Raw genomic sequence first — 19,146 nt, 5'->3', positions numbered from 1 at the left:
GAAAAGCCACCTATGCAAGACTAGCAGAAAGGAGGAGCCAGAGAATAGAGTACAGTGTTGTTTCTTCAGTCCCACACAAACCTAGGAGCATATGATACTTAGTTACATGACAGAAGAGCAAGGCAGATGCTTTCCGCTGTGCCCAGAGGGGTTATAAACAGAAAAAACCCCAACCTCAGTGTGGTTTTGGGGTTTCCCTCTCCTCCCAAAAAAAAGTTTGGGTGTAAAAGGTATAAGAGGAAAACAGATCATAGAAACAAGAATTGTGAGACAAGGGAGGAAAACCAGCTATAAAGAATTACGAGTAACTTTCTGACACATTTTGCACAAAGGAAGTCTTTCTTCATTAACAGAGGAAGAAAAAGTTATCACATAAAACTTTGGAAGAATTCATTGAGGTTATGAAAAAAAAGCTACAGCCAAGAATGTGGGTTCGCTACTTGAAGTATAAAACAAAGCTGCCACTTTCATTCTCAAATAACCACCTAAATTCCTTTGCAGACTAGGAAATGAGCCTGCTTTCAGCATCTAATTGTTATGCATGGCATTACTATGCACACCTTGATTTGTTTTCCCCTATCACCCGCAAGAAAACCCGTTTTCCAAAACAAAAGTCACAAGCAGGTTTCAGACAAAATATATATATTTTTAAAAATCTTTACAATAAGTCAGGAAACATAGGAGCTTGCATACAGTTTATTATAATAACTCACTTCTCAGCTCCCTACAGTTCAAGATAACCCTGGTGACAGTGTTTACAACTTCTAACTTTTGCTTTCACAACTCTGAAGCAAACAATACATTTGAGTGTATTTTACTCTGTGCAAATAAGACAACTTTTGGAATCCTTCAGAAGAAATATCCAAGATTCTGTTTGCAGAGGTCCTTTGTTTCTCAAAGATGTTTTATGAGAATTTTTAAGATAAAGTGCTCCTGTCCAGTAGAACCCAAAGGCCTTCAAGAGTTCAGAGAGTAAGTTTAGCTCAGATTAAAAAATAATTGGTCATACAAATTCCAGCTTCCCATGTCCGCTGTACATTCCCCAGTGGACTAGTGAAAGAATTTTATCATTGCTGAGGTCTGAATGTCTCATTTTATCACAGGTCATGCAGCAGTTCTCGTGACCAGTCACAGGCACCATGCATTCCAAGTCCAATTTTGCCACCTGCCCTTTTTTCGAATGATGTCCATGAAAACTGTAGTGCAAACGAGAGAGCATTTGCTGTCGCTGATCTTGCAGTCTCTTGTTTTCACTCCTGAGCATCCTCAAGGCCAGCATGATAAGGAGCACCAAGATTAGCCCACCAGCTATTGGAACAGCAATTACAGCTGCCCTGAACCATAACTCTTTTGAAGAAGTCAATTCTTGCACTTTGGTGATGAGATTCCTGCTGCTGTCATGTTGATATCTGCTCCCTTGTCCTGCAAAGAGGAATGATGTGAAGCGTATTTCAGGATTGATATATACACTGATTTACATATAAGCAACTCCCTTAAATCCCACACTGAAAAGTTTAAGGAGCAACGGCTACACTCTGAAGTACCTACAGAAAATACCACTGTAAAGAAAAAAAATGTTTTCCAGGTCTGCTTATAACATGGAAATTTTCACCCTGACAGCCAATTTAACTATGAACACCATTGCCACTGATTCTTAGAAGTCACGTCAAGATGGCAAGAGAAACTTCCAATACTAACGCAGACAAAAAAGCTAATTGGCTGAGAAGTTCCCCTGCATCCAGCCACCCACTTCTCCCTCTGGTGTCTCTACTGACATTAACAACTAAATTAATAACAGCAGCTGCAAAAGGTTTTGACTGTTGCTGGCCTGATGGCCAGAAGAGGGGTTTCACTGAAGCTTTATTGCCTTACCTGAAGCATCGCCCCTGGAAGGAGACAAAACATCATGTAGTCCTCTGTAGTTGCACATATCTTCATGACAGCATTCCAAAGTGGACATGGTGGTGGTGCCAGAGTGGTTTTGTGCTTGTTTGGCCTGGCAGATCTCAGCTGTGCTTGCAATAGAGTCCAAGCAGCCATGAGTAAGTGGGGAATGTGTATTCTGAGGATCAAGCAGTCTGGAGAAGCAGGCGCTAAGCTCAGATTTGCACATATAGCCGGTTGCAACACAGTGTGCAGCATCGCAGTAGCATCTGATTTCACCTAAAAAACAAAAATCGTGCAAGAACGGTAAGAATTTGGTCCTCTAAGGACACTTCACCATATATCCTTACTAACCACATGCATCACACAACCAAACGGTGCCAGTTTTGATGTACTTCCCTAGACAGTAGATCCACAAGAACTGGGGTTGTTTCCTTCCCATCACTGTACAGAGCCTACCTCGTTGTAACCTTAATCCCTGTAAAGGCCTTGGGGCACTTGCTTTAATGACTAGTACTGTAGTCCTTTGAATTAAAGCAAGAGCATTTCGATAAAACAGGGACTGGGGGAGGAAGGTCACAGTGGCTTTTTTTCCCCCAAGGTAAATAACTAACAAGACCATTTTTTAGCTACTTCCACTCACTGTCAGCAGTTGCATTTAAAGTGAAATACCAGTTCTAAAAGCAACACACACTTTCAGTCCTAGAAGAAAGTCACATCTATGTTTTAACCATTACTCCAGGAACAGCATTCTATTTTTATAAAAGTAACATCTTATAACTGTGCATAAGCACACAACAAAAATACCAGGGTCAAATATTTATGTGACAAATGAAAAAAAAGAATCAGAACTGCTGAATTGTTTATTACCTCTCAATACTGCGCCAAAATTTAAAAGGTTTAACTAACACCTTATAAAGCTATTAGCTAGAACCATTACCATCTAAGTCGCTCAGTCGGGAAGGTTTTACTGTGTGAAACTGAGCAACTATTTGTAATTTCTACCGAAAGAAAAAATCTTTAACTAGTTATTCACGCAAGAAGACTTTTTAATCAATATTATAAAAGAAAAAAGTACTAGTGTATAATTATTCTGTTCATCAGAGACAATGACTCTCACCTCAAATATGAAGTTTTTTAATGGAGTGAAAGTCCAAGGCTAAAGGCTCCCCCCTGCCTCTCCCTAATTTCACATGTAATCCAACATGCAGCAGAAAAGAGGAAACACTTAAGATTGAAAATCCTCTACCGGCTCTACGAAAAATCCCAGGAAACCTCAAAAATTTCTGAAGGAAGCAATAAAAAAGTTCCCTTCATAAAATTCTTCATTTTGTGCTCTCCAAACTGCTCTGGTATGAATTAAACATGTCCTGTTCTGTAGCAAAAACTTACTCTTTCCAGGCAAGTTGCAACTCAAACATAATGCAATGTGCCATCGAGCCAAGGTTTAAGAGGAAGCCAGATTTTGGAGACATCCTTTGAAGAATAGACTTAAAACTACCTTTGGTGTGTCTACTGTACTTGCCACCATAGTAGCACCAGGGTTTTCAAAGCTAGTGAATAGTTAGATGTCTTCCTCCCACAGTCCGCACTTCAAAAATCAATCTACAGGTTTCCCTGCTGCCACCCCTTCTTATGATGTTTATGATGTTACCTACCAACTAGATCTAAAAAAAACTGTTCTGCAAGACGTTAAAAATAATCCCAAACAAGTTAGTTTGCCCTCGTCGGGCTACCTTAATACTTTCCCCAAAATGCTACTGCAGGCTCCAGGCCTTGAAGTTCCTGCTGCTCTTTAATAACTCTGCTTAATAGAAGCCAAATGATGGAGTGTCTCACTGTCTCCAGTCCAATTCCCGTGGGCTTTCAGACCAAGTAACCTAATTATTCATTAATTCACACTCACTGTCATTCAGCATGCTATAGAAAAAAAATACTCAAACCATTTTCTAAGAATTCTATATGAGGTCTCCCTCCTACCCCCCTGAAAAAAAGTAGTTTTCATAATTTTTGCACTGTTAAATGTAAGATACAAATAAGATACTCTGATGCACACAGTATCAGAGCTGACAGCTCTTTTATGAGTCTCAGCACACTACGGGAATAAAGTGAAAAATACACATATTTTCATTTTAGTTGCTTATACAATCACGTTCAAAAACCTACATTTTATTCCCTTAAGACAATCTTACAAACAATATTTGACAGGCTAGTCATCAGGTTAATTCAACTGCTTTTTAATTAAAGCCACGTTTTCAGTAAAACAGAATGGACTTTGTATTACTGTATTTCTGTCAATTCATAAAGTTTCTTCCTGTGCTACGCAAAAGGCCAGAAAGGGTATTTAGTATTTTGAAACAGTGAACAATGCCCTTCTGTTCCCTCCTCTTTCTTGTTACTGTATGTAGCTATTAAAGAAAAATGTCTGCTTTTAGTCAAGATGGCTACAGGAGAGACTGCAGGCTTCTCTTAAAGCTTTTGAAGTCAACAGCAGCCAGAAGTCTGTGATCCCCTAATTATATCATTATCAGGCACATAGTTTCAGTATCTGCGACTTCACATCACTCAGTCACTCCCTGTTCTGCCCGCTTTGATGGGGCCAGCAGGCTCCCCCCTGCACGCTGCAAGGCTGTTATTTAGGGTTAATTACAGCCTTCCTTCCAAAATAAATAAATACCGTCGCACATCACCACCACGCTAACTTATCCTTTACTCTCCTCCCCGGAGCACGACGATTACCGGCAGCCAGCGGGTCGCCTCTGCCCCGGAGAGCGCTCCCCGGGCGGCCAGACCACAGACCACAGCCCCAGAGCCCCCAGAGCCCCGAGCCCCCAGACCACAGCGCCCACAGACCCCAGAGCGCCCGGCTCCCAGCGGGCGGGGACGCCGGCGGGGCCGTGACTGCCCGGCACCGGCGGCCAGGTGGAAGGGGAGGGACGGGGGACACAGACCCGGCGGCTCGGCCGCCAACACCGCTCGGCGCGGGGTCCCGAGAGAGCTCCGGGCCCGGCTCCCCTCGGGCGGCAGCCGCGGGCACCCCGCTCCCTCCGGCGCGGCCCCCGCAGGCACGCCGGGTGCCCCGCCGCGGCCCCTCACCTCTGGTGAGCAGGACGGCCATGGCGCACAGCTCCAGTTGCAGCCAGATGAAGATGTAGCTGGAATGGCGATCCATTTACCCGGCGCCGCTCGCCGCAGCCCGCAGCGCAGGCACGACCGAGCCGCCGTCGCCCGCCTGCCCCGCCGGAGCGCCGAAGAGCCGCTCGCCTGCGAGCAGAGCCGCGGCCGCGGCCACCGCTGCGGCGGCGGGCCGGGGGAACGGCCGCGGCTCTCTGCCTTTCCCTCGCGGCTCCGCCGCGGCCGCAGGAGCAGCAGCAGGAGCAGCAGCAGGAGCGGCGGCAGCGCAGCGGCGGAGCCCGGCGGGCGCTGCCTCACTGACACGGCCGCGGCGCCGCCCGCCCCGTAAATACGGCCGGCGCCGGGCGCGGACTGGGCCGCACCCCCCCGGGCCCCTGCCCCGCCTCCGCCTCCCCATTGGCTGTGCCTGCCGGGTGTGGGCGGGGATCCGTTTGGCCCCGCCCCCGTCGGCCCCGCGGCGCGACCCGAGTCCCACCCGCGGCGCCCCCGGGCGGCGGCGGCGGCGCCGGGCGGGCCGGGAGCGCGCCGGGCTCGGCTCGGGGCTCCGAGCGCCGGGAGCCCCGCAGTGCCGCCGGGAGAGCGGCCGATGGCGGCACCGAGCGCCCGCGCTCGCCGCCGTAGGGTCGTGGTTCCCCGGGGGCGAGGGAACGGGCTCCGCCGGGTCCCCGAGATAATTCTCTCCGGAGGCTGCAGCGCGGGTCCACTAAAAAACATCATGTTCTGACTGCGAGTTCGGCGGATCCGCTATGGATGGATGGAGGGATGGAGGGATGGATGGAGGAATGGAGGGATGGATGGAGGGATGGAGGGATGGAGGGATGAGCAGCCCTCAGCCCCGGGTCGCGATGAGGGCAGAGCCGGAGCGGAACGAGGCGGCGGCCGAGCCCTCCTTCCCGCGCCCGCTCTCCCGGCGCTGCCGCCAGCCCGGGCCCTGTCTGTCCGCTCCCGACCCACGAGGGTGCGGAGATGTTGCCCGAGCGGGAACAGCGGCAGTTTCACTGCAGCCGGGGCTTTCACCTAAGCTTATGGAAATCCTGCGCTTGGGCTTGACGCAGCGCGGAGCCGCCAGCCATCGGCCGGGGCAGCCGGGGCGTCCATCCCTGGCCCCACGGCGATTCCCGGCCTGGCGTGCACCCCGCGGCTCGAGGGCTCCTGCACCTCGCACTCAGCCCCGCAGGGTCTCACCCGCTGCTGTCGCATCCACGCAGCAAGGGCAGGCCCGTGGTACAGAGCTAGCAGTGAATATACCCTGCAGTAACTATTCTCCTTTCAGTATTTCCTTTCCAAGAACAGCTGTCGGGGATGGAAGCAGGAGCTTGTGTTCTATCACTGAGCTCCGATACAGCTCCTGTGGGTCCTGTATAGCTTCAACAATTTTCCTTCACTTGTTCGTCCTGAAAAAAATTTGCCCCTTAATTAAAATTTCTTTGCTAACTTAGTTTTCTTCTTTCTTCACTCATTACATTTTTATAAGCCTTGATTTCTACAGCACAGATTGTTACCCATTTATGGGCAAAATGCTTTGCATATTTGGGTCCACTACTAGTATTAAAGCTGATGGATAATGTGTAGATAATAATAAAAAACTACATCAGAGTTTTAATTTGAACATTTTTTTATCATTCTTTAAGGACATTTTCAATAGGGGACACACTACCTCATGTTGGAGACATTCCTCCCTGAAAGAGAAAGGAGGAAATATGAAATCTGAGATTGAGATAACTCCAGTTTACTTTGGCAGAGAGGAACAGACTGGATCTCCGGCTAATTAGTGCTGATGCCATCACATGTTATAATGGTTTTACTGTGAGTCTTGTTATTTGCATATGTATAAGATAGATACACGTGTGCTGTGCCGCAGTCTTTACACTTATGTTAGATATATTTGCACTCCACCACAAAGTAATTTTCTAATTCTTGTTTCTGTTTAGAAATTACAGAAATAGCAAGAACAGCCAAGCCATATCTCCCAGTCTGGCACCAGCTATCACACATTCATTTGCAAACATACGAAATATCATTCATTATAACTTAGAATCATTATAGCAACATGTGCAATTCTGCTTCTCCTGTTCCTATCAACGGTGACAAGCGCATTTAACAGATCTCATTTGTTACAGGCAGTACCGACAGACTGGAAATGGCTTTTATTCATGGAGCCACATTACTGCACTAAGTAACATGAGAGACTCCCTGAGTATTATAAACATCCTGGCCAAGGGAGCACAGACAGACTAACCAGAGGGCAATGTGCTTGAGATCAGTTTTGAACAGCAAATTTCATTGACAGCTGTCAAATTTGAATTGTGAGGTACAATTTACTGTAAAAAAAAATTCTAATTCTGCATGCTATAAGCATGCATGAAATACTGAACTGAGGGAAGGACAGCTTGGATTGCTGCCAAGCCTTAGTTTCCCCAAAGCAACTAAAGACCTTTTTGGAAAGCTGTGGATCGAGTCTGTGTCAGGAGGGTTTGACCAACTTACTGTGTCTCTTCACTCTCGGGTACACTGCTCGGAGAGACATGGAAGGATTGTGTGGGGTCCTCTGACGGGCTGTAACATAAACAAGATAATTCAGCTTCTGCAGTGCTAATTTGTGATTCTTTTAGAGACAAGAGCTAACAGGGCCAGATTGGCCTGTAAAAAAGGGACAGGAGACAGACCCAGCACAAAGCAATAACAACATGTTCTGCAACCAGAAGGAATGTGGGGTAATGACTACGAGGAACCATCAAGGAAAGCGTCAGGAGCCTGAGGCCGCGTTACATGTCTCCAGCAGCCATGGGAGAGCAGCCTAAAGCCTCCACTTGAACGGACTACAGAGCCTGCAGAGCACAGCGCTGGTCCCTCCCACCAGATATGTGAAGCCCTTTGAAGCCAACATGAACAGAAGGACCTGGTTGCAAAATCAGCCTCTGGGCACCTCACAGAAAGGGACTACTTTGGGCAGCATCTAGAGGAGTACATTCTCTGCATCAGCTCAAAGCTCTGTCACAGATGCAATATCTTGTCTTTAAGAAGAAATTGCCAACTAAAACAAGAGATCGTTTGACGAGTCTTTGCAGGCCACACAAAAGCTGGTTTGATTCTTTTACTTCATTTCACAAGCCAGTAGTTGCAGTGCCAAGTTTCTGGCAGGAGGACTTTTGAACTGACAAGTCCTTCTAAAAGACCAATTCAGATGAGCACCCAGTGTCCTGAATCTTTCCAGACCAGGATTTCTCCTATCAGGCAAGCAACAGCTCAGGACAGCACCTGCTCTCTACTACAATCACATTCCAGAAGAGACTCACTATTTTCCACCAGGAGTGTGTAAGCAGTACAGCCATGCAAGAGTCTCCTTCCAAATGTCAGGGTGAAATCCCTCCAGTGAGGTGCCAAGTCACACCCATCACCTTCTCCAGAATCTCCGTGTGCCTGAGAGTGCCAGCACTGGCATGAGAGGATGGCTGCCATGGGGGGTTTAGGCCTTTCCTGACTCGAGGAAAATAAAACAAGCCAAGACAGAGGTCAGCCTTGCAGCACTTTCTAAGTAGAGAACTTTGAACAAGAGAAAAGCTCTTTTCTGGCTACAGGAACCCAGCTTTAGAAAACTCTACTTCCTCCCATTGTTTTGTTTCTTTCATATGTTCTCTTTCTCTTTTTTACATGAATTGGCATTAATACCTTTCCCTGCTGCTACTGCACACTGTTTATGTGCCACCACAGCAGCCTGTCTGCAAAACAAAGTTACAACTTCAGCCTGCAGGTGCCCCTGATTTAGGTAACTCACTCCAGAAAAACAGTTTGGAATCAAAAGTAACTCTTTCATCCGGCAGCTTTGAACACTATCATGAATTCCTCACCCGTCTATAAACTTTCACGGCATGCTGGCAACTCACCACCATTTCTCCCAAATGATTGGATGTAACCCTTATGTCAATTTCCAACAATATTATTCACTTGTTTGAACTTTTCAACAACGAATGCACCCCCACCCCCCCCCCAAAAAAAAAAAAATTAGACAAAAATAAAAAATTAGAGCTGCAATTTGGAAATCCTTTTTACAATCACCTCCCTAGTCAAGGCATCACTGCAGCCCTGCCCTGGGGAGACCCACATTCCTCAGGAAGATGAGGATTTGCATATCGCTGTATCTGCATGCACACACCAGCATTTGTCAGTACTGCCACATCAGATGCCCATCGCACTAGCAAGGAAAGGTTAGTACTACTGCTTTGGAGTCCTTTCAAATCGGTGTCAAGAGCAACATTTGCACACCATATCCATTCCTTTTTGCACCTTGCAATTATGATTCAGCTGGGAATTTCTCGTTTCGAAATTATGTGAAGTTAAAAGCATTGGGACTGTTTAAAGCATCTTTGGAGCAACATTAATCAGAGTAGTTTGGGGGATTTTTGTTAACTGCTTAACACTAGCCAGCAACCAACCATTGTTTTTTGAGTTACCCTGCTAGCATTCGGGATATGATACACACAAGCTAATTCTACTGAATTACATTTATTTATGCTGATTATTGCCTTTAAAAAAATAATTAAGGCTTAAGATAGCTTAGCTTGGCATAAAGCCCAAGGGGCAGGGAACATAATGTGACTGTGCAATCCTTTTAGCTTCCCACTTCTGGGTCTGGCCATGGATTTACTGAAGCAAGTAGCCATTTCAGGATCTAAGGCTATGCAGAGCCCAAAGGCTGGCTCCTCCAGCCGCTCCCCGGTGACAGACAGGCTGCTGAGCAGGTTCCCTCAAGGTTAATAACTCCCAAGGAGCTTTACCCCTGTAACTGGGACAGTTCAAGGAGGTGCACATTAGTCCCTGCTCATTTTCAGCAGCAATTAGCGTGTCTCCAGTGAAACCCAGTTATCTTCAAACCGGAGGAGGGGAGCTGCGTTCCAGGGATGATCAGTGATACATGCTCGCCTAAAACAAGTAGGAAACCAGAACGGTGTCTATGTCGCAGGATCCACCTCTCCATGCACATGATATATTATCCAGATGGCACGAATCTGCATCCCCCTCAGACACAGGACATGATAAAGAGACACTACTTAAGAGGCCCAGAAAGTGAAGCATTTCCTGCCATGCTCATCACTTTACTTTTTTTTTTTTTCTTCATTTAAAACTAATCCTCCTTCCCCCAAACGAGCTGCACTCCTACTCTTCCCAATCAATAGGGCGATTTGCATTTATCCTCCTGGAGGCATCGCTCCAAGAATCGGGGCCAGAGCGATCCAATCGATAGGAGAAAGCTGTAGCAAGACTGGAAAAGAAGCAGCAGAGTGATTTCCCCCAGGGAGAAATGCAAAACACTGGAGAGAGGCAACAATTATTGTAATTGAAGGTAATGAGGCCGAGGCGCCAGCTCCGGCTCTGCTTAACATCATTCAATACAAAGTGAGACGCACATGAAGGAGCCGGCCCGGCCCGGCTCCCGCACCCCCGCACCCGGCCCCGCCCGGCTCCCGCCGGCAGCAGCGCGGATGCTCGCGGGGCAGGCCTGTCTCCTGTGCCGGTGCATTTGGGGCAGTCACTCTGGATCTGACTGCTGCCGGGGTCCCGGAGCCTCCTTTCCCTTTGCCTTATCCTAGGAGACTCCCGTGTCTGTAAAATTCTCGGTGTGTTCACGGTCACGGTGCATTGAAAGTCATGCGCTGAGCCCCAAATCCCTCGGCCAGAGCCAAACGCCGTCCTGTCCCGGGGCAGGACGAGCTCAGCCCCAACCCCGTAACCTCCAGCCCTTCCCTACAGACACCCTCTCTGCCCCCGCAGCCTCTTCCCCGCAGCTCCCCGGTGTGGGGTGCGACTCCCCGGGAGGAGAGAGGAAATGCTAGAGAGGAGCTCCACCTGCCCCGCGGCTCTGCCGGAGCACGGTGCGGGTGGTTCGGCATCGCTATCCCTGTGCCGGGCCGCTGAACTCGGAGCAGAGCTCACACCGGCTTGAGGCGAGGGGCCTGCGCTGGACCCACTCAGCTGCGCCTTCGCCTTGGACTCCTTGGGCACAGACCCCCCTCGGCCGCCGGGGGGTCAGGGAGCCGCCAAGGCCGGGGCAGGCTTACGGAACCCTCCCTGAGATGAAGGCGGCCCGGGGTGAGCGCCGCAGAGGCTGCGGGCAGGCCGCGCTCCCGGGCCGGGCAGGCCGCGCTCCCGGGCCGGCGGCGGCTCAGCGCGGGCCCCTCTTGCCCTCTGCCGGCAGAGCCGGCCCTAGCAGCGACAGCGGGGCCGCTCCGCAGCGGGAACCCGGCCCGGCCGGCCCGGGGAGGAGGCGTGCCGCGGAGGGGTGCGGGAGGATGCGGCTGCCCGCAGGCGTGGAGATGAGTGATCCCATCGCCAGAAGAGTAAGAACAGTGCGGGTACGCCGGGGCTCGCATCAGCTTCTACCCCCAGCCACATCCTGCGCGCAGGGGTTAACATCCAGTATTCAGCCATCGCCTTCTGAAGCACCCATGTGAAGGTGTTATATGTCAGAATTTATAAACGGTACCTAAAAAGTCAAGCACCACCTATCAGATCGGAGTTATCAGGTGTCTAGAGATAAGGTATGGCAAATATTAGGAATTTGCTTTAGATCCCAAGCAGGAGAAACCATTAAATAGGTCCTGTCACAGCATAATGTATGCGTGCAGGAGGAGAGCTGACACCGGGTATGGCCAAAATCCCCGGGAAATAAAGCATCACTGTAGCAGGACAGAACACACAGTTCAAGTAACATTTTTTTACAGAAAACTATAGTTTGGACTAGGACATGTAGCAAAAAAACCCAGTCATGTTTGCCAGTGAAACCAGAGCCTCTTTTGAATAAGAGCTTATTGCCTAAGCAAGAGTCTCAGGCTTATATTTGCACATGCAACACAGACTGTCCATGAGTCTGAACACAAACACCAGTTTCTTGGGGGACTTATCCAAACCCTTGGAAAACTTACACCCAGCAGCCAAACCCTGGGTGCTCTGCAGGGCCTGAGGGCAATGTGAGACTGTTCTACACTCTTGCAAATCTATTGTCAGCAGCCCCTTCACAACAGCAGCTCTGAAACTTTTGATGCAGATAAAGAAACTCTCCAGAGATACATTACTTCATGTTAGTCAATATTTATTGCTCAAACTCTATTTTCTGAGTCGCTTATTTCAGAGCCAAATGCCAGAGACAAGGCAGTCAATGGAAGTCAGGAAAGCCTTTACACATTGCAACAGACTGGAGTCTCAGCTACTTAAATAGGCAGCACTCTGCCAGATTTCACCAAGCTCCAGTTCTGACAAACATTTGCAAATACAGTAGAAAAAACTGAAGGCGGAGCCAGATCTCAGAGCAAGGACCAGCAGTTTCAAGATGGATATGTATCCTAGCAAGATTTTAATAGTTCCCCCCCACAAAGCTGCTGTGTGAAATAGATGGCAGCAGGATAACTTAGCACAGATGTGCAATAAGAATAAAACCTTAATTCTCACTTTACCATGAAAATGAGAAGGGAAAAAAGTATTTGTGAGAGTGGACATGAAGAGCTAAGTCAATTAAGGCTGTGGCCCCGCTTAAATTCTAGCAGCATGTGATGGTGTGCTCCAAAGGAAGAGTGTGGACACTTCCCTGCTCTAGGGTAGAATCAGTAAGTACATCTGAGACAGCTTGTAATTCTGATAACTCTGAGTCAGAATAATTGTAGAAAGGACAAATAACAGGGTGAGGGGAACCGCAGTGGGGTTTGACAAATATGTAAGAAGCTGAAGGCATTCAATATCCGAGATGCCAGGCAGGGCAGCATCTGAAGACCCAAGCCCACCACATCTGGTGGGTTTAACCAGAGAGGGTGAAGGTAGTGATACCCTCAGCTATCTGCTAGCTGTGCTTGAGGGGCTCCCACCCTTGTGACAGGGACTGCCGACAGGATCACTGTCATCTGCAGCCTGGCACTGAAGCACCCAAGGAACAGGTTTGAGCACCCTCTGACTGAGAGGATAATCTCAGGCAGGGGAGGAGGATATGCAGCTTGTTGCCAGTAACACCTCAAGAAGCCACAAGGGTTCATCTGTAGTAGCACTGTGAGATCAAAGGCAGATGAGGCAAAGGAAAGGATGGGTGGAGAGAGCAGTGTTGGCAGAATGTGATACTGAGTGCAACAGAAATTCAGACTTTTCACAGCCCAGGCCTCAGAGGCAGCGAGGGGGCAAGAAGGCTGAGTTCAGAGGGGTGAGAGTCCTGAAGGGGGGAGAAGTGTGGCCCCTATGTTTTCATAACCACAAATGCAAGACATTAAAGTTACACATGACTAAAACAAAATTAAGAAGCCTCAGAGAGAGAAAGCCATCCTGATTATTCTCAAAGCACCTTTTGTAACAAAAAGTGTTATACAGCAGAGTAGGATATTAAACCAAAGTCTTCTCCACAGGTTGCAAGGCACAGTAGTGAAACATGAGAGTTGAACACACTGGAGGTGGGGAGCAGGAGAGTGCTGCCCAGAGCCAGAGCTGCTGAGCAGCCATCCCCAAGCCTTGCCCCCAGATTCACATCTCTGCACTGCAGAACAGAGCTGGTTCTGACTCCACCAGGCTGCCAACCTCTTCCTCTGCCATACCTCCAACATGCTGCTCTTCTACTTTTGTGTGTCCAATACCGTTACATGTTTATGGAGGAATATTTGTCCTTCACTTTGGCAGAAAGAAGTTAAAAAAGGAGGCAGTGAGTGTTGCCATCTGAGACTCAAAGGGAGCTTCAGAGATGGAGTACCAAAAGTAATGAAGGGAGTAAATTACAGCCTTCAGCAAATATACCAGTCTGCCCACAGACTGTGAACAGGCTGGCCAACTGCTTTGTCTTGTCTTTGTTGCCTTTGATGCTCAAGGCAACTCTGTGCTGCTTGTGGCTGCTGCAGCCATGTCTGGCACCCCCCCTCCCAGCAGCCCATCTATGACCACCTCCTCTTTTATTCAATTCAATAATAATCTAGTTTTCACTTTCATCTTCGTTATTGAGTCCTAATGAAAAAAAATACTATCAATCTCTCTAAAGACACGTTCAGACTGATATTAAGTGTCACTTTAGGTCCCCATGGAGAGCCTGGCAGGAAGGTTGATAAAGGACAGAATGTCCTTTTTCCTCCTAAAGGCAAATTTTAAACTCATCTTGTTCTAATCATGGGAATAACATAAGGGCTGATATTGGGAGACCAAGTAAGCGAAACTGCTACATTCAGCAACAGCTTAACAACTGAATGGCTATTAGCATGATAGAAATCAGACACAACAATCTGCATTAATTAGTACCCTTGTTGTTAACCCTAGATACATGCATTTCTAGATAAATACAGGTAATATTCATCTGAATTGCACTCCCATGAATAAAGCTGGACTCAAGCTCTGTGCCAAAGAAAGGAAGACCCTGTGTGATGCTGTTTTCAGAGTAGGGCTGGCAGAGCGGGGCACTGGCAGCAGCTCTGTCCCTGTGCTATGTCCAGCCAGGACCATTTCATTTAACCAAACCTCTTTGCCTTTCCCGAAACTCTCAGGTTAAAACAACATTGGCTAATTCATGACACAAATGCCAACTGAAACATCTATTTCCAGTAGCAGGAGGTAACACTTGATTCAGCTCTAGGGAGGCTGGCACAGAGTTTCTTTGCCTATCCACTGGCAGCTCTGCCTGGATAATGGTGAGGAGCTGAGAATAACAACTCACCAGCTTTGTTGGGCTGCTGGGCACTTACGTACATCTCTGCTCTTTACACATGGTCAGAACCAAAGTTGCTTAAGTCATCTCTACTGACATGTTCTTCAAGCCTCTCCCCAAAAACCTGGACTTCCTTTTATCTCTGTCGCTCACACTTTTTTCTGCTGTATTTACACGTGAAGCTAGAAAGCAGCAACAGCAAGAACTGAGCTCTGCTCTTCTATGAGAAGTTCTTCTTCTTGAACAAAGTAAAGTGGAGTGAAAACTGGCCAAAATGGAGAGGAGTCCAAAAAGCTAGCAGGGAAGAAGGATGAGGAATGAGACACCCGTGTGAAATGCAGTGAGCTGATCTGAGCACAAATCCGGCAGTGAGAAAAGCTAGTCCTGGCACTCTGCTGAGGGAACAAGGGGTGATGTGCCAGGAAAAAAAGTGTGGTAATGAAGGCTGAGGACATAGTGACTGACAGGCACTGGCACTGCCAAACACTGATGTGTGAAAAATTGTCCTCACTGTCCCCTCTACTGGCTGGCAACTCAACAAACCTAGGAGCCCAGCTGGCACCGAGGAGGTGCTTGGAAGAGCTGGGGACAAGAAGTAGGTGCAGGGGGAGCACAAAGATGAGGTGCACCTGAAGTTTGAGGAGCAGATATTTGGCAGGAGGAGAGAAGCATTCAGGGATACTGTGTAGGACAGTGCTGCCAGGATCCCTCTCTCAGCTGAGAAGGCCCCTCTACATCCATCCTGGCAAATCCACAACAGTGCTCATACTTTCATTCCTAAAATCTAGTACCATGCTCCAGAAACAGATCATTATTTCCAGCGTGCCAAGCTCAGAATTTTTCACTGTGCCCAAGTCTCTCCATGGCCTACTCCATCCCTGACAATCCTGCAGGAACACTTGGGTGAGGAATACCTCACCGTGGCTGACAGAGTTTTTCCTTTCTGATTTCAGTGACATAATTAGGAAAGCACAAATGACTAGGCTTTTTGAGAAGGCATGCTCCTTCCCTCTTTCCTGGCACATCTGTAACAGTCCTTCTCACTACATTTGTGTCAGAGATTTACTTCATTTGTGTTGAAAGAAGGGGCTGTCAGAACTCTGAAAATGGAAACTGAGCCAGGGTCCTACCTTAATCCTTAAAACTACACAGCTGCCTCAGACTCCCTCACACAGATTACTTTAAAATGTGGTGGTATGCAATGACTTACCATCAACCAGCAGGGACTGGCAGATAATGTGTCAGGAGATACCTCCAGCTTATGAAGCACATTTCTTCTAGAAGGTCCCTAAAGCCCAGTATTAAAAAAAGTCAGCAAAAATTACTAATTCTCATGATATTTTCTTAAAAGACCTACATTTTCTCAACTGTGGTGCAGGTGATGATCCTAAATAAAAAGGCACATGTCAATTCTGAAGCAAGAGAAATAAATGCTAATTGATTCACTATAAATTGGGAAACACGTAATTCTGTCACCAGCCCCCATGGCTCTTATCACAATATTAAACTTCACTGGACCACTACCAAAGCCGGTACTGAATCCAAACAAGCTGATTCAGAAAGCCCAATAACTCATTCATGAGCTCCTTATTTCCTCCAGACTCAGTGATTAAGAGTGGGATTCTTCAGGGGAATTCAATGGTGCTGAGCTCCCATTTGCCACAGAAACACTCATATATTGCCATAGGGTGAGGTTTACAAACCAGGTCTGAACGTGGCGGACACGGGAAGCAGAGCCAGTTGTCAGTGAGAGCCTACAGTGCAGCACCTACAGCCAGAATGTGTTGGTGAATTTGCACACCCAGCAGTAAACACCCATTCAAGTATCCCCACTGGAAAACACGACACTTACTTCAATAGATAGTTCTCCCTCAGCAGAAGGCAGTGTCCTATGGACAGTGCTCCACTGCAGAGGTCCAGTCAACCTCCACACAAAAAACCTCTTCGCCTGGCTTTCCCTTGAACAATGCCCTCACAGAAAAACTTTAGAGAATACAAGCCATACCCCTGCAGAAATCATCAGAGGCCATCTTCTTTGACCCTTTAACAATAGATGAAAGGAACAGAAATGAACCATATTTCTCAACTGATCTGCAGAAATAATTCAGTTATGCAAAGTGCTGCCCTACCCCACGCTAGACTCTTGCTCCAGTACATAAAATAATGTGTGAGATTTGTTCAGCATCCAAAATTGAAGTCATCAAGTTCTACAGATATTGGAAGCTTATCTACAATCATCCAGAAATGACAAGGAGAGAGCTGCCGGCAGCTATAGAGTATCATGGCACACTAATCACTTCAGAACAAAAATAGAATAAAAGTAACGGTTGACTAAAAAAAAAATCCAACATAGTGAAGTCAGAGCTGCTTATTCCTTGTCTACGTGCCAAGGACACAGAAAAACTTATGCTTCTTGCAACAATCCTGTATATATTTGAAGATTTGCATATTGCGTGTTCCCCTCTTTCACCCTTAGGCTGCCCCAGGCTAAGCTACCCCTGTTTTTTCAGCCCTCTCTGTCAGTCGTGTTTTGGAGATCATTGTCTTCTTTCTCGCCCAGATTCTTTCCAAAGTGCAGTCCACAAATACCCTACACCTCAGACCCTCCTTGCCTCATTTTGCAGACAGGAACATAGCATATACCTCTAAATTTGCTGCTTTTCTGCAACAGCAACACACTGAGACATATCCTGAACTGATCTCCAAAAGGAAGAAGTTAATCTCCCCGTCGTAAATTTTAAGGCTACTCCAGCGGATATTCCTGAAGAGTTGTCTAGCTAAGGGAGTCCAAATTTCAATGTAGGTGGTAACTGCTGGCTAGGAAGGGAGTTTGGGAAAGCAGGAATCAGCAAGGTGTGTCTGATAGATACACCGCCAGAACCACATTCAGCTTGTGGTGCACAGATGCACTCTCAGACACCTTCCAAAGGGCTGCTCCCCACCACCTGCTCCCCAGCCATGTTCCTGTGGTGGGCTCTGCTCTGTGCACAGATGTCCTTTTCACCAAGGAGTTTCATTCCATGTTTTTTCAGAAAAAGTACTTTTCACTTTCTCTACACTCCTACCTTGTGAAAGAAGAGATTGCATTGAGCCCTTACTGCTTTTTCTTTCCTTGGTCCATGCTGGAACAACTTCTTTGGGGATTCTTGGAACTCATATTTTAATTATTACTTAAAGGAATTGCCAGTTCTGGGTAACTCCCTTTTCCTTCAGGCTTCCTCCCTGAAATCACCTACTAATTCTGATTTTACTCAAGACTTTTGTCTATAGTTTGCTCTTCTCTCACTTTGTATTCCTGGACAGTAAATACCTTTTATCTTCATAGACAACCTGTTTTGTTTTACTGGTTAGACTCAAACCTAGAATTTCCCTTTTTAAATTACTTCTTATATATATAAAGAAGGTGAAAAAAAAAATCATTTTCCATCTCATTCATATAGGTAGGAATAGGCACATATATTTATGAAACACATTATGGCAACAAGTGCTGGAATTTCTGGCCAGTCTGCATCCCACTCACCCTTTCCCAGCAGATGTGCAGATGATTACAGCCCTCCTGTCCAACCGCCACACTCTGTGCTTTGGACGACATTGCTGGGTGCCAAAAAGCAGCCTGGTCCACCTGATTTCCCTACTACAGAAGCCTGCAGGAACATGTGCAGCCACGGTGCTCCTTCTTTCCCTGTCATCCTCCCTGACAGAGCCAGTAACTCCTGTGAAAGCCTTCGCCTCTTCTTTGGTGCAGCAGCCGCACATCCCTCAGCCATCGAGGCATGTGGTGTTCCTTCTGCACTGATGGTGTTCAGACCCCACTTCATGTTTGGGCAAGGATTTAATCAATCCTTCCTGCTAAGGAACAAGTTCCCACTTCCCTTTGCAGAACAGCATTCCCTCTCTCATAAGCAATGCTTCTGCAAACCCTCAGCTTCCCAGTTTTTGCATTTTCAGCATCCACTCTGTCTGGGTCTGTGGAATGATGATACTTTCTCTGCCTGATTTTTCTTCACCCAGTTCTTGCAGCCTGCTTCTGCAGAAGTTTCCCCAGAACTGCTCTCTACACCAGAAGATGTTGGTCTCCTCACCCTCACTAGGAGAAAAATGTGGAGTTCAGCCCTTGGTAGCCCAGCCTGGGATCCAGGCTGAAACACTGTGTTTGTGGTGACCATGTGGTCCTGGCCCTCAGAGAGTCAGGTCAAGGTAGGGCTGAGCCCCAGCAGCACTGTGTTCCACCATTCCTGCCTTTCAGGCTGTATCCCAGCCCACCTGTTAGCCACGTGAAATTCTCCTTTGTTTTCCCTATTCACTCACAGATGCTGGGGCTGGGGGTTCACAGGCTCTCTCCCAGGCCAGCTGCCTCCTGCTCTCTTATTAGGTTGCAAAAAGAGGGCGGAGATGCTACTTCTCATTAAACTGATGTAGCTGGGGATGCTGCAGCAGATGGCTCTGGGTGGAGGGATTATGTGGCTGTGCTG

General features: G+C 47.6%; 1 protein-coding gene across 1 annotated transcript; it reads right to left on the bottom strand.

Annotated features, from left to right (window-relative positions):
- Positions 1–625: 625 nt before the first annotated feature.
- BAMBI (BMP and activin membrane bound inhibitor) lies at positions 626–5,316 on the bottom strand. The gene is made up of 3 exons (XM_040063890.1): positions 4,981–5,316; positions 1,873–2,163; positions 626–1,422 (listed from the first exon to the last, which is right to left on the bottom strand). The coding sequence occupies exons 1-3, from the start codon at positions 5,054–5,056 to the stop codon at positions 1,004–1,006; spliced, it is 786 nt and encodes a 261-aa protein (XP_039919824.1). The 5' UTR covers positions 5,057–5,316; the 3' UTR covers positions 626–1,003.
- Positions 5,317–19,146: the final 13,830 nt, after the last annotated feature.

Source organism: Hirundo rustica, chromosome 1 (genome assembly GCF_015227805.2).
Source record: "Hirundo rustica isolate bHirRus1 chromosome 1, bHirRus1.pri.v3, whole genome shotgun sequence".
Classification (NCBI taxonomy): Eukaryota; Metazoa; Chordata; class Aves; order Passeriformes; family Hirundinidae; genus Hirundo; species Hirundo rustica.
Note: the sequence above shows the minus strand (reverse complement) of the source record. Positions and strands in the feature narration are given on the sequence as shown.

Excerpts from the sequence above, each read along its gene's own strand:
- BAMBI (XM_040063890.1), bottom strand. The coding sequence starts at position 5,056 with ATGGATCGCCATTCCAGCTACATCTTCATCTGGCTGCAACTGGAGCTG. Across the intron at positions 2,164-4,980 it reads GGCCGTCCTGCTCACCAGAG|GTGAAATCAGATGCTACTGC; the intron begins GTGAGGGGCCGC and ends TTTGTTTTTTAG. Across the intron at positions 1,423-1,872 it reads TTCCAGGGGCGATGCTTCAG|GACAAGGGAGCAGATATCAA; the intron begins GTAAGGCAATAA and ends TCCTCTTTGCAG.